Here is a 15,343-nt window from a genome sequence, read left to right as displayed (position 1 = left end):
GGACACGTGCACTTGGGTAGAGCTGACACCAGGTGTCCCCAGCCATCACTGGGTTTTCCCACGTTGCCGGGGCATTAGGGCACAGACTAGAGGTGAGCTGTGGGGTCCACACACCCCCGCTTCAGGGGCTCTAGGGCCTGAGATGAGTCACGTCCCTTCTGAGTCCAGGTCTCGTACCTGCAGACTGGGGGTCATGGTACTCACCTCTCAGCAGGGTTGGGAGGTGACTCTCAAGGGCTCTGCACCCGCGGCCCCCCAGGCGGCCGTGGGAGGTGGGAGTGGAGGCTCCTGGCCCCATGGCTGCGTGTGGCCCTACAGCAGCTGTGTCTCTGCAGCCAAGGCCATTGGCATCTCGGAGCCCGTCAAGGTGCCCTACTCCAAGTTCCTGATGTACCCGGAGGAGCTGTTCGTGGTGGGGCTGCCCGAGGGCATCTCCCTCCGCAGGCCCAACTGCTTCGGCATTGCCAAGCTCCGCAAGATCCTGGAGGCCAGCAACAGCATCCAGTTTGTCATCAAGAGGTGAGGCCGGGTTCCCGGGCCTCCGGGCCGGAGCAGTGCCCTACTGCCATCTTCCTCTTCAGACTGGGGCAGCCTTTCTGTTTGTTTAGTTTTAAATAGTGGGGTGGCCACGCTGGCAGGCGTGAGGTGACCCAGGCCTGCTGGACTGACACCCTCTCGGTGTCCAGTTGGCCCTCCTGTGGATGGGAATACCCCGCCCTTGCTCTCCAGGCTGGGGTATCGGGGCGCCGCTGTGGGTGACACCCCGTCGCCCCAAGATGGGAAGGGCCGGCGGGGCGGGTCTTGTCTGTGTCCTTGGACGTCCCTCGTGTTTGCCCGTGTGCCCAGCTCAGATACGAAGTCCCTCTGGAGGAGCTGGAGGCCGCTATTGACTACAAAAAGAGGGAGGGCCCTGGGGCCCTGTTCTGTGTTTGTTGCATCTGTGTCTTAACTGTAGTGTCTTATGGATTTCGCCTTGGTTTGGTTGAAAGGGGCAAGAAAGAGAAGACTCATACGAGTTTGTTCCCCCTGAGGGGGAAGTAGATGGCCCGAAAATTAGGAGACTCATGAGGTCCTTCACACCCAGAGTGGCAGGCGGGTGACAGGGTGCGGGGCAGGGGCCCTCCCACAGGGCCTGGTTTGCGCCCAGGGCAGGGAGGGTGGTGCTCTGAGAGATGCAAATAGTGGGTACGTGGTTCCTTCCTCCAGCAGATACACCCTGAGCGCCGGGCGAATGCCAGTGAGTCCTGCCCTTGAGTTGGTTGATCTTGCTGCATAAAGTCGCAGTTTAAGGTCAGGTGGAGAGAAATGCAGGTGACGCAGGGTGAGGGGTAGGAGGAGCCTGTCTGCGCAGGTGACAGTGAGCAGAGAAGTAATGAAGCAAGCCTCGCAAATAGTGGGTGGAAGAGTATCTAGGCAGAGGGAGCAGCAGGTGCAAAGGCCCTGAGGCAGAGACGTGCTTGCATGTTTAAAGACGAGCAAGGTGCCGATGTGCCTGGTGCAGAGTGAGCGAGGGAAGGTGGTGAGTGGTGAGGCCCAAGAGGTAGCAGGGCTGGATAGTACAGGTCTTGGGTCGACTTAAAGAGTTTAGATTTTACTTCAAACTTAATAAGAACTCGCTGGAAGGTTTTGAGGAGGGAGGATGTGACATGATCTGGTCTTTTTACTTTTTTTTAATTTCTCTAGCTGTGAGGCAGAGGGGGATCTGGGGGTTTGGGCAGGGGCAGAAGCAGGCACCAGCAAAGAGACTTGACTCTGGCCCAGGGGACAGGATGGCAGCTTGGACTCAGTAAAGGTGGGGTGGTGAAAAGTCAGAGTCAGGCACTATTTTGACGGGGGCAGCATTTGCTGACATTGGATGTGGGGTGTGAGAGGAAGAGGGGCCTGAATGACTTGCGTCGGGGGCTGAGCAGCTGGGGAGATGGCGATGCGTTTTCTGGGAGGGAGATACGGCGGGTGTGGCCGCAGTCGAGCTGGGTCTGATGTGTTACATGTGCAGTGCATGGGGCCTTCTGGGGAGGGATGCGGGTGGATGACGGGACCTGAGACCCAGTGCTCAGGGCAGAGGTCAGGCAGAGGACAGAACATTGGAGCTGTTACCATTCAGGAGGGATGACACACACAGGGGCTGCTGGCCCCGTCTGTCCCCTCCAGCCCAGAGCTGGAAGCTCTTGGGCGCTGGAAGGTGGGAGCCAAATCAGCAGCAGCCCCTTGTGAGCCGACCCTGCTCACTGGTGACCTGCAGGGACGGCCTCCCCCGTGCCCACGACCATTGTTAATGTCACTGTATATTTGGAAGGGGAGGCTGATTGGCCCGGTGGCCCCATGGCAGACTTGAGAGGTGGTGTCCTGGGTCTGAGTCCAGCTCCTCCTGTAACCCCCGTGACCTTGGGCAGGTTGCTCGGAATGTTGAGTGGGGGACACAGGGTGGCAGTGCGGTCAAGGGTTTTGCAAAGAGCTGGCACGCTGTAATCAGGATGGGTTTTTTTGAATGTCAGGTTTATTGAAGTTTACTTCACATTCAGTAAAATTTGCCCTTTTAAAAAATTCACAGTTCTTCAAACTGTGACAAACTCATACTGTCATACAACCACCACCACAATCGAGATATAAAACGGTTCCTTCACCCCAGAAACCTCCCTTGCACCCCTCTGTTGCCACCCCAGCCCCCGGGCAACCGCTGATGGATTTTCTGTCATCATTTTGCCTTTTCCAGAATGCCATCTACATGGGCTCGTATGGTGGGCAGGCTTCTGTGTCTGGATTCTTTCCTTAGCATAATGCTTTTGAGATTCACCTGTGTGGTTGCCTATCATGAGTTCATTTCTTAAAAAATATATCAATTTTAAAAAGGGAATTTAACGGATTCCAGCTTCCCCAAAGGCACATGCAGAGAGTGGTTCATGCAGGAGAGAGCAGTTCACCGTCGAGTCCAGCAGTGGGGCCTAAAGACTCGGCGGGGTGATTTTTTTTTTTTTTTTTTTATTGATGTTTTAATGGTTTCTAACATTGTGAAATTTTGGGTTGTACATTTTTGTTTGTCCATCACCCCATATATGACTCCCTTCACCCCTTGTGCCCACCCCCCACCCCCACTGCCCGGGTAACCACAGTCCAGTTTTCTCTGTCCATGTGTTGGTTTATATTCCACATATGAGTGAGATCATACAGTGTTTGTCTTTCTCTTTCTGGCTTATTTCACTTAACATAATACGCTCCAGACCCATCCATGTTGTTGCAAATGGGACGATTTTGTCTTTTTGTATGGCTGAGTAGTATTCCATTGTATGTATATACCACATTTTCTTAATCCAATCGTCAGTCGAGGGACACTTAGGTTGCTTCCACTTCTTGGCTATGGTGAATAATGCTGCAATGAACATAGGGGTGCATAAGCCTCTTTGGATTGTTGATTTCAGGTGCGTTGGATAGATTCCCAGTAGTGGGATGGCTGGATCATAGGGCATCTCTATTTTTAATTCTTTGAGGAATCTCCATACCGTTTTCCATAGAGGCTGCACCAATTTGCATTCCCACCAGCTGTGTATGAGGGTTCCTGTTTCTCCACATCCTCTCCAACATTTGTTGTTTTTTGTCTTGGTGATTATAGCCATTCTAACGGGCGTGAGGTGGTATCTTAGTGTTGTTTTGATTTGCATTTCCCTGATGATTAGTGATGTTGAGCATCTTTTCATGTGCCTATTGGCCATCTGTATATCTTCCTTGGAGAAGTGTCTGTTCATTTCCTCTGCCCATTTTTTGATCGGGTTGTTTGTTTTTTTGTTGTTCAATTGTGTGAGTTCTTTATATATTATGGAGATCAACCCCTTGTCAGATGTATGTTTTGCAAATATTCTCTCCCAGCTGGTTGGTTGTCTGTTCATCTTGATTCTGGTTTCATTTGTCTTATAAAAGCTCTTTAATCTGATAAAGTCCCACTTGTTTATTTTTTCTTTAGTTTCCCTAGTCTGGGTAGGCATGTCATCCGAAAAGATTCCTTTAAAACCAATGTCAAATAGTGTGTTGCCTATATTTTCTTCTATGAGTTTTATAGTTTCAGGTCTCACCTTCAGGTCTTTGATCCATTTTGAGTTAATTTTTGTGAATGGCGATAGCACATGGTCCACTTTCATTCTTTTGCATGTGGCTGTCCAGTTTTCCCAACACCATTTATTGAAGAGACTTTCCTTTCTCCATTGCATGTTCTTAGCACCTTTGTCGAAAATTAGCTGTCCGTATATGTGTGGTTTTATTTCTGGGCTTTCAATTCTGTTCCATTGATCTGTGTGTCTGTTTTTGTACCAGTACCATGCTGTTTTGATTACTATTGCTTTGTAGTATGTTTTGAAGTCAGGAATTGTGATGCCTCCTGCTTTGTTCTTTTTCTTTAGGATTTCTTTAGCTATTCGGGGTCTTTTGTTGCCCCATATAAATTTTAGTATTCTTTTTTCTATTTCTGTGAAGAATGTCATTGGGATTCTGATTGGGATTGCATTGAATCTGTAGATTGCTTTAGGTAATATAGACATTTTAACTATGTTTATTCTTCCAATCCACGTGCATGGGATATCTTTCCATTTCTCTATGTCATCGTGGATTTCCCTCAATAATGTCTTGTAGTTCTCATTGTATAGGTCCTTCACCTCCTTGGTAAGATTTATTCCTAGGTATTTTATTCTTTTTGATGCAATTGTAAATGGTATTATCTTTTTGAGCTCTCTTTCTGTTAGTTCATTATTAGCATATAGCAATGCAACTGATTTTTGTAGATTGATTTTCTACCCTGCAACTTTGCTGTAGTTGTTGATTGTTTCTAACAGTTTTCCAACAGATTCTTTAGGGTTTTCTATATATACAATCATGTCATCTGCAAATAGTGAGAGTTTCACTTCTTCGTTACCTATTTGGATTCCTTTTATTCCTTTTTCTTGCCTAATTGCTCTGGCCGAAACCTCCAGTACTATGTTGAACAGGAGTGGTGAGAGTGGGCAGCCCTGCCTCGTTCCTGTTCTCAGAGGAATGGCTTTCAGTCTTTCCCCGTTGAGTATGATGTTAGCTGTGGGTTTGTCATATATGGCCTTTATTATGTTGAGGTACTTTCCTTCTATTCCCATTTTATTGAGAGTTTTTATCATAAATGGATGTTGTATCTTGTCAAATGCCTTCTCTGCGTCTATTGAGACGATCATGTGGTTTTTATTCTTTGTTTTGTTGATGTGATGTATCACGTTGATTGATTTGCGGATGTTGAACCATCCCTGCGTCTCTGGTATAAATCCCACTTGATCATGGTGTATGATCATTTTAATATATTGTTGTATTCGGTTTGCCAATATTTTGTTGAGGATTTTTGCATCAATGTTCATCAGCGATATTGGCCTGTAATTTTCTTTCTTTGTCTTGTCTTTGTCTGGTTTTGGTATCAGGGTGATGTTGGCCTCATAGAATGATTCAGGAAGTGTTCCATCTTCCTCTATTTTTTGGAATAGTTTGAGGAGGATGGGTATTAAATCTTCTTTGAATGTTTGATAAAATTCACTGGAGAAGCCATCTGGTCCTGGACTTTTATTTTTTGGGAGGTTTTTGATTACTATTTCAATCTCTTTACTTGTTATTGGTCTATTCAGATTCTCCATTTCTTCTTGGTTCAATTTTGGGAGGTTGTATAAGTCTAAGAATTTATCCATTTCTTCTAGATTGTCCAATTTGTTGACATATAATTTCTCATAGTATTCTCTTATAATCCTCTGTATTTCCATGGTATCCGTTGTAATTTCTCCTCTTTCATTTCTAATTTTATTTACTTGAGCCTTTTCTCTTTTTTTCTTAGTAAGCCTGGCTAAGGGTTTGTGTATTTTGTTTATCTTCTCGAAGAACCAACTCTTTGTTTCATTAATCCTTTCTACTGTTTTTTTGGTCTCAGTATCATTTATTTCTGCTCTGATTTTTATTATTTCTCTCCTTCTGCTGGCTTTGGGCTTTGTTTGTTCTTCTTTTTCTAGTTCTGTTAGGTGTAATTGAAGGTTGCCTATTAGGGCTTTTTCTTGTTTGTTAAGGTGGGCTTGTATCGCTATGAGTTTCCCTCTCAGGACCGCTTTTGCTGCATCCCATATGGTTTGATATGGCATGTTATCATTTTCGTTTGTTTCCAGATAGTTTTTGATTTCTCCTTTAATTTCATCAATGATCCATTGGTTGTTCAGTAGCATGTTGTTTAATCTCCACATTTTTGTCACTTTCTCGGCGGGGTGATTTTAAGAGAAAAGAAAGGAGCGAGGTGGAGCACTTGAATGTATTTATTTTGTTATTCCTCATTTTAAAAATTAGCAGAAAATACTGCTGCACATATTAAGTGAAAAATAGCCCATTTCTCGTTAATCTTACTTTAAAAAAGGGTACGTTTTTGGAGTGATGTGAATGTCCTGAAATTGGATAGAAGTGTGGCTGCATAAACAACTTTGTGAATGGACTAAAACCCGTGTTGGCTATATTTTAAAAGACGGCATTTTGTGGTGTGTGAGTTAATCTCAATAAAGCACGTGTGTGTATATATGTCTTAGAGATGTGCGCTTGTGTGTACGTAGACGTGTATATTACTCTGCTCGGACTGCCGTAACAAAGCACTACAGGCCGGGCAGCTTAAACAACAGACATTTATGTCTCGAAGTCCTGGAGGTTGGAAACTCAAGATCAAGGTGTCGGCAGGGTTGGTTTCTCCTGAGGCCTCTCTCCTTGGCTTGCAGGCAGCTGCCTTCCCCGCTGTGTCCTCAGATGGTCTTTTCCCTGTGTGCACACATCCTGGTGTCTCTGTATTGATCTGATCTCCTGTTCTTATAAGAACATCAGTCAGCTCCACATTTTCACTTCCTCACCTCTTTAAAGACCCTATCTTCAGATAGTCACGCTCTGAGGTATTGGGGGTTAGCGTTCAACGTATGAAATTTGGGGGACGCAATTCGGCCCATAAAACATGCATATATGTCTATGAGATCACCACCTGCGGCAGAGAGTGTGATTGTGTGACACTTTCCACCTGAGCCTGACCTCCACGTCCTTCTGGACGGTACTCCAGGCAGTCACTTCCTGTCAGTTAGAGTTGGCACAAAATCAAATTAAACTTTCTAAATTTTGGTCAAAAGACATGCTTAGCCCAGATCCTTGAACTTGTGTGCAAATTTTTCATATTCTTTTGTGCATTCTTCTGGGGAGAGGGTTCCTTGCTTTTGTCAAATTCTCCAAAGTTAAAAACCCCTTCAAAAACGGAGGAGCAGGGGTGGGTGCGCGCGGGCGAGAGACAGAGGTGCAGGGAGGTGGTGAGGGGAAGCTCCGCGTGGTTGTGGTGCTGCAGTGCGGTTCACACACTGACCACCCCAAGTTAGACCCCACAGGTCCCGGCACAGTCCCCAGCTAGGCCGCCCCCACTTCAGACACCAGCCGTGACTTCGGGGCCCCCAGGCCACCTGCACTTCTGAGCAGCTGGCCCCAGGTTCCAAATGTGGGGCTTCCCACGGCTCCCCCAGGCTCAGTAATCAGCTAGAAGAACTCATGGAACTCAGGAAAGCGCTATTTTACGATGGCAGTTTGATATAAAGAATACGAATCAGGACCAGCCAAATGAAGGGCGAGGTCTGGGGGGGCACCGCACTCGGGGCTTCCACGCCCTCTCCCCGGAAATCTGGGTGTGGCACCCTCTCCGCACATCGGTGTGCTCACCAGCTAGGCGGCTGCACCGAGCTTCGGGTCCACAGTGTTTTGGGATCCGTTGTGTAGACGTGCTGACGGAGTTGTTGCCATGTTATTGAACTCCATCTGCAGCCCCCTCCCCTCTCTAGAAGTCAGTAGTTCGGGCTGTTATCAGCTGGCTCACAGCCCCGGGAGTCCTCTCGTTGGCATACATTTCGGTGTGATCCAAGAGGCCCACTGTGAATGATGGATACTCTTGCCACTGGAGAAATTCCAGAGACTTAGAGGTTCTCCCAGGAACGGTGGACAGACCAGACACACCTCCTCATGCGGCACTGATCCTGCACGCCCCGTTTTCCGCGCGGCCCTTACCCAGCTGGAGCACTCCGTCCGAGTGGTGGCCGTCTGGGGTCTGTGGCTGCTGAGGGCCCTGGGGAGGTCAGGCTGGGCAGAGGAGGGCTGATGGGCCTGGTGGGTGGACAGGTAGCAGCACCCCTCCTGCACACCCCCGAAGGGAAGGACGCGGCCGGGTGCAGCACGAGGGTAGGTCTGTGGCGAGCTGCCTGGAGCGCTCTGGGCCTCAGCCCCGCCTGGACCACAACCTCAGGAGCTGGGAAAGGCCTCGGACTGCACTGAGAGCCCCGTCTCCACTCTCCCCTTCTCATTGGGAAACTGAGGCCCAGGAGTAGAGTGCGTCCCACAGTCCCCTGTGAGAGTTGAGCTGAGCAGGACTGCTGGTTCCCACTCTCGGGGCTTCCCCAGTCCTGTGTTGCTTCCGCAGACCAGGAATGGTCAGGCCTGCTCCCATCTGTTTGAGCCAGGGAAGGGTTATTATCCCATTTCAGATGAGAAAACAGGCCCGGGGAGGGGGTCCTTCAGCTGGAGAGGCTGAGGGTGGGGGAGAGGGGTGCCCAGGTGTCACTCTGCGTCTTCTGGCTGTGCGGTCTTGGGCACGTTCCTCACCTTCTTGAAGCCTCAGTCTCTTCATCCTGCGAATGGGGTGATGGGAACAGCGCCACCTCAGGGCCAGCGAGTGAGTTGCTAATGTCTGGGAAGGGCTGTGTGGGGCCTGGAGACAGACGTCCGTGCAGAGCTGGGCCTTGCCTACTCCTCCCAGATCTCGCCACGTGTCAGCCGCGACGGCTTCTACACTTCCAGCCAGCTCTGCAGGATGCCCCCAGACCATGCACCCTGACCCTGGGCAGTGGCGGTCACACAGTGTCCTGGAACCAAGAGCAAGGGTGTCAGCCCCGCCGGGCCAGGACTGGGCTGGTCTTGCTCCCGGCCGAATCCTCAGAGCCCAGCACAGCCCCCCAGACCTCACATGTGGGTCAGCAGGACAGCTGCCCGGGGGAGGGGGCAGGGTGGGCAGGGACCCCAGACCTAGACTGTCCAGAGCCAGGAGAACCCATTGCACAGATGTCTAGACTGAGGCCCAGAGAGGAGAGCTGGGCAGTACCAGGGGGCCTGGAGGGACCTTGGTGATAGCCCTGCTTGTGTTTTCCAGGCCCGAGCTGCTCACCGAAGGAGTCAAAGAGCCCGTCACGGACAGCCAAGGTACCCTGTGCAGGGCCACGGGCCGGGTGTGGGGGCGCCCAGCCTGGCCACCTCCCCTTCTCCTGCTTCCTCTGACTTGGTCCCACCCTCCCCCGGCGTTCCCCCACTGCCCTCCCATTGGGTCTGCCCCCACCAGATGCCACCTCTGTCCCCGGGTCCCAGGAGCTGCCTGCTCACCCTGGCTTCTTTCCCCGCCCCCAGAGAGGGACTTCGGGGACCCTCTGGTGGACGAGAGCCTGAAGAGACAGGGCTTTCAAGGTAAGGTGGCAGCTCAGGATGGGGTCAGCTGTCCCAGCACCAGGACCTTGACCTGGCTTGGGTTTGGAGGGCCAGGCTGGGAGTGGGAGGGGCTGGCCCCCAACCTCAGGACCTGGGCCTGCCAGCTCTGGGGGAGACGCTCCACGGAGGCCCTGGGGGTGGGGGGACAGCAGGGTACAGGGTGTAGGAGCCGGCCCGCTGTCCATCTGGGGAGGCAGCTGACCTGCCCACTGCATGTGAGGCCATCAGCCAGGCCCTTAGTGCTTGGGGATCAGAGGAGGGAGCGGTCGCCGAGGGGCACTGCCGCTGGGCCAGGAAGGGAGTGGAATGAGTGGGGGGAGAGGGGGAGCCTGAGTGAAGGCCCGGAGGGCGACCGTGTGTGAGAGACAGGAGCAGGCAGGGGCCAGGGTCTAAGGGGAGGCTCTGTCCCTCCCGTCAGTGGTGGGACAGTATCACTCCTCGACCTTTCGGCCAAGATCAGGTGTCGCATCCGTGGGGGCTGTGGCTGAGAACAGCCGTCCGCGTGCCTGTTGGGGCAGCTCTCGGGTGTGGCTGTGAGTGATCTCGAGGGTAGGTGTCCCAGGTGGGCCCTGTGTGGTCACTGTGGCTCTGAGGAAAAAGTGGGGTCAGTGAGACCAGCGGCAGGAAGGGCCAGCCCCTGGGAGTAGGGGAGGCCAGAGAGAGAGGACACAGATCCCAGAGGGGCAGCTACTCGCTGTCCAGTCTCTCTCACCCCTTTCCAGAACTTTCTGTGATGAGGGGCATTCACGTCTCCCCTCACCCCATGGCTTCTCATACCCAGCCCTCTTAGGAGACCGGGGTCCTCACCCCCCCTCCATCCAAACACCCAGAGATCCATTCCCACCCGCCCTCCCCCCTCTTCCCATGAGGCAGTGCCAGGCTATAATCTCCCCGAGGTCAGGGGCCCATGGGGGCCCTGTGGCGTGTGCCAGCACGTGGGCTCCTTCACAAACCCCCTGGGTGAGGGATTGGCCCTGGGGAGCTGTCAGGCCAGCTTCTGTCTCCATGGGGCCACCCAGTTGGCTGAGCTGCGCCCTCCTCTGCCCCCATCTCCCCACCGACTGTAACGGAGCCCCTGCTCTGAGCCACCTGGCACAGGAACCTGCCCTTCCTCATGGCGTCTCTCACCTCCAGGGCTTATTTATTGGTTTGGTGGTTTTCAAATGTCAACAAATAATTTCTGACTCATTGCTCTTGTCGCAAGAGTATGCGTCCTTCTGGAAAAACACATCTCTGTCGAGATGTTAGTTCTGAAGGACTCTGAGGGGCCCCCTCCAAGGAGCTGATAATTGCCAGAGAAGAAGTTCCCCATAATTAGGAAATCATATTCCTTAAAAGTCACCAAATGCCTTTTAATTTACCAGCCCAAATCTATAATTGTTTTACACTTTGCAGAAAATTATGACACCAGACTCTCACGGATCGACATCGCCAACACACTGAGGGAGCAGGTCCAGGATCTGTTCAATAAGAAATACGGTGAGCCCACGGTGCCGGCGGGAGGGAAGCCAGCTGGGGTCGGGAGAGAGGCAGGGGCTTCCCAGGTCTAGCCGTGGTCACCTCTGGGAAAACCATTCACCCACTTAAAAATATTGCCTGAGCACTAATTATGTGCTAGGCACTGGGGAGACAGCAGTGAATAAAACAGACTCAGACCCTGCCCTCATGGGCCCTGTAAACCAGTGAGGTGAGACAGACATTCAGCAGCTATACACAGGATTCAGTAACAGTGAGGAATTGTCCCACACTCATGCAGGAAAATATCAGGCTGCTCAAGAGAGAATAACTTGGGTACTTACCTTAGATTGGGAGCCAGGGAAGGCCTCTGAAGAAAGAACTGGAGGATGGGTAAAGAGTTAACTCAAGCAGAGTGTAAAGGAAAGGCATTCTAGCTGAGGTAATAGCACGTGCAAAGGCCCTGAGGCTTGTCCTAAGAAGAGGCAGAAAGCTGAAGCATGGGTCTGGGCGTGGGGGAGAAGAGGGCCCCCATGGAGCCAGCCAGGAGGTGGACCCGGTCATCTGGGGCCTTGGAGGGAACCATGGTGTTGGCTTGTATTTTGTTGGGGGCTCAAGTGCCCGGAGCCACTCTGTACTTGTCCAGTGTCTTCCTGGCTGCTGTGGAGGCGGTGGAAGGCTGCAGGAGGGCGGCATGGGCGCCGGGATCCCAGCTCCTAGGCTGGAGCTGTTGTCTGATCGCGAGTGGTGGTGGCCTGGGCAGGCCGCTGCAGGAAGGCGGCTGGAGTCAGATGGGCATCAGTGGGAGCCTCCGGTGCTGAAGTGGCAGGGCCAGGGAGGAAAGGGCCTGAGGAAAACAAGCTCGTGTCCGTCAAGATGCTTTCTGGTCTCAAGTGACAAAAACAAAATCAAACTGGCTTCATCAATAAAGGAGGTTCATTGGCTCATGATTTCGTTACTGCGGCTACAGAGCAGATCACCCCAAAACACAGCGGCCTGAAATGGCAGTGACCGTTTACTGTCTCGCGTGGTGTCAGTGAGTCAGGACGTTGGGGCAGCTCGGCCGGGGGCTGTAGCTCAGGGTGTCTCCCCAGGCTGCAGTCAGAAGGTGACTGAGGCTGGGGTCATCTCGACAGCTTCCTCACTCACATATTCGACCCCGGCGGGAAACAGCTGGTGCTGGAACAGCTGGGCCTCTCGGGCATCTCTCCCGATTTCTCTCCATGTCTGCTCTCCAGCGTAGCGACGCCACGGTAGCTGGATTTCCTGGCCGGGTGGAAGCTGTTGCCTTTTATGACCCAGCCACAGAGGTCATGCAGCATCACCTTTGCCATCCCTTATTGGTCGAGGCAGTTACAAAGTCCCACCCAGGCTCAAGGGGAGGGCACACAGGCCCCAGTTCTCTATGGAGGAGTGTTGATGTTACGCTGTAAGAGGAGCTTGTGGGATGAGAGAAATATTGGTGCAGCTGTCTTTAGACGGGATAATCAGCCATAGCTCATAGTGTGGGAAGTCCAGCAGTAGGGCAGCCTTCAGGATCAGCTGGATCCAGCAGCTCAGAGATGTCCTTGATGTCTTTCCACGGTGTCAGCATCACCTCAGGCCAGCTTCCTACTTGCTGGCAGAATGGCCACAGCAGTCTCGACATCCCACCTGCACCTTCCAGAAGGAGGGAGAAGGCTGTCTCTTCTACAGGCTTCCTCCAGAGAGCCAGGTCTTTTCTTTCCCAGAATTCCTTGAGCCCTCCCCTTGTTTCTCATTGGCCCCCGTTGCACCACATGTCCATTCCTTACCCAGTCCCTGCGGCAGGGAACCGCCACGTGCTCGTTGGTGCTAGACCCACCACTGTGACTAGGCGGGTGGAGCACATGCACCACCCAGGACGGGGACACCCGGACTGCCAGTCAGGGAGAAGGTGCAGTGCCCTCCCCAAGGGGGCTGTTTGACGGGGGAGATGGTGGGTCCATTTTGGGGGCATCGAGTTTGAGGGGTGAGTGGAGATGTCTCACAGGCAAGCAGAGCTCCGAGTCTGCAGTTTAGAGGGGGTGTCTAGGTTGGGTGTGAGAATCAGGCCGTGAGAGGAGAGGAGACACTCCCAGGGGTGCACAGGGGGCAGGAGAGAGGACCCAGACCGCAGGCCAAGGAGCCCAGTGGTGGAGGTCAGGTGGAGGAGGGGGCAGTGGCTAGGAAGGGGGACCAGGAGAATGTGGCGTCCTGGGCGCCAAGGAGGGTGGTGACTGTCCTGCCGCATTCGCCAACAGAACCACAAGTGTCTCCTGGGTGTGGCCACGTGGTGGCCGGTGGTCGTTGTACAAGAGCCATTTTGGAGGCTAGAAGTGAAGAGGCAGAGAGGACAGTGTTCCCATTCATGGATTGTGGGGATCACGTTTCCTTTCTGTCTGATTGTTTTTTCGTTTCAAAAAGGATCTCTTTGCACCAGTGTGTAAACTGTTCTGCGGCAGAGTGAGGTGAGGAGTTGGAGAGGGCGGGAATCCACAGAGACAGGAGGTAGAGGAGTGGTTGCCCAGCAGGGGGACTGCTAAGGGTGCCGGGTTTCTTTGTGGAGTGATGAAAGTGCTGTGGAATTAGATCGTGGTGGTAATTTCACAACCTCATGAGTGTACTAAAAACCTTTGGATTGTACACTTTAAGATGGTAAATTTAATCGTATTTGAATTATATCTCAATTAAATAAAAAATAAATGGGCAGGAGCAATGACACAAGCAGGGGTAACATGAAGACACAGGAATTGGGTACTTGCTAGATGCAGGGCACAGATCAGGCTCTGAGTTCCTGGGAGCCAGAGCAAAAAGGGAAATGAGATCAGTTATACCATTCCCAGTGTCCATGAGATAAAGATTAGTTTATTGCACCGGCCAGGTGGCATAGTGGTTAAGTTCGTATGCTTCACTTTGGCGGCCTGGGGTTCGTGGGTCCCCATCCCAGGCACGGACCTACGCACCACTCATCAAGCCATGCTGTGGCAGCGACCCATATATAAAATAGAGGAAAATGGGCACAGATGTTAGCTCAGAAACTCTCTTCCTCACCAAAGAAAAAAAAAAAATCATTTGGGCCGGCCACGTGGCTTAGCGGTTAAGTGCGCGCACTCTGCTACTGGCGGCCCGGGTTCGGATCCCGGGCATGCACCGACGCACCACTTCTCCGGCCATGCTGAGGCTGCGTCCCACATACAGCAACTAGAAGGATGTGCAGCTATGACATACAACTATCTACTGGGGCTTTGGGGGAAAAAATAAATAAATAAAATTTAAAAAAAAAAAAAGAAAAAAAATCAGTTTATTGCACAGAAACAGTCTAGCTGTTCCTCCTAGCGCTGAGACATGTGGAGATTTCTGCAACATGTCTCCCTAAGGAAGCATCGTGCGACACTGGGGATGGTGCTGTCAACAAGCCCCTCGGGGTGGGGGGAGGGGTTGTCGTGAGTGCCATCCCTCTGTCCAGGAGGGGGCTCCGGTGGTGGGCCCCGTGTGAGTCTGAGAGAGCCGTGAACGTATCCGGGCCTGCAGAGCCTGCACTGTGTCCTTGCCTCTCTGGGCAGGAACCATGGGGACACCAGCCAGGCAGAGCCTCAGGGATGGCCCCTGACAGCAGGCAGCAGTGGCCCCCCTCCCCGGGCATGCCCGCAGCCGGCTGGGATGGGCATGCGCAGACCTTCACAGAGGGTGGTGCCAGGAATGAGGCCAGCGTCCAGATGTGGGAGGAGGCCAGCCGGTCCTGAGCCAGGGTGAGGCAGAGCCACGGCGCTGCCCGAGGGTCGGGCGTGGCAGGGAAGGGCCAGCCGTGCCCGCGAGGTGCCGTGCTCAGGACGGGCTCTCCGCTCCTCAGGCTGTGAGGCTGAGCAGCACCAGCTGCTGCCCTCTCCCTGGCAGCCGTAGCCGCACGTCCCCTGGCTACTCCTCAGCCCGGCCCCCCGGAGCCCCCTGCACAACACACTCCGTGACTCCCGGTCCCCCACCGGTTATGCCCTTCCATGGTGCCACATGGCAGCTCTTACACCCTGTGTCGTGACTCCATCACACTCGTGCACGGGGCGCCCCACACACCCCCGCGTCCACACACCAGCACTGCCTCTGGCTCCTGAAGACAGCCGTCCGTCCTTCTCGTCCGCAGGGGAGGCCTTGGGCATCAAGTACCCGGTCCAGGTCCCCTACAAGCGGATCAAGAGCAACCCTGGCTCGGTGATCATCGAGGGGCTGCCCCCGGGTATCCCGTTCCGAAAGCCCTGCACCTTTGGCTCCCAGAACCTGGAGAGGATCCTCGCGGTGGCTGACAAGATCAAGTTCACGGTCACCAGGTACCTGGGGGAAGGGGGAGGAGGCACCACCAGTGTGGGTGGGTGGGGGTGGG

General features: G+C 52.9%; 1 protein-coding gene across 7 annotated transcripts in view; it reads left to right on the top strand.

Moving 5' to 3' along the window:
* The window catches only part of GTF2IRD1 (GTF2I repeat domain containing 1), a 114,719-nt gene that overhangs the window by 68,677 nt on the left and 30,699 nt on the right, over positions 1–15,343 (top strand). For 6 of the 7 annotated variants that reach the window (XM_058568948.1, XM_058568950.1, XM_058568953.1 and 3 more), the window contains 5 exons: positions 336–519; positions 9,188–9,237; positions 9,439–9,495; positions 10,912–10,995; positions 15,107–15,290. In XM_058568948.1, coding sequence (XP_058424931.1) covers positions 336–519; positions 9,188–9,237; positions 9,439–9,495; positions 10,912–10,995; positions 15,107–15,290 — 559 coding nt within the window. The remainder of the gene's footprint in view (positions 1–335; positions 520–9,187; positions 9,238–9,438; positions 9,496–10,911; positions 10,996–15,106; positions 15,291–15,343) is intronic. The other variant, XM_058568949.1, reaches the window with a different exon arrangement.

This window comes from Diceros bicornis, chromosome 26, assembly GCF_020826845.1.
Source record: "Diceros bicornis minor isolate mBicDic1 chromosome 26, mDicBic1.mat.cur, whole genome shotgun sequence".
Classification (NCBI taxonomy): Eukaryota; Metazoa; Chordata; class Mammalia; order Perissodactyla; family Rhinocerotidae; genus Diceros; species Diceros bicornis.
This window is presented reverse-complemented; position numbering and strand designations above follow the sequence as displayed.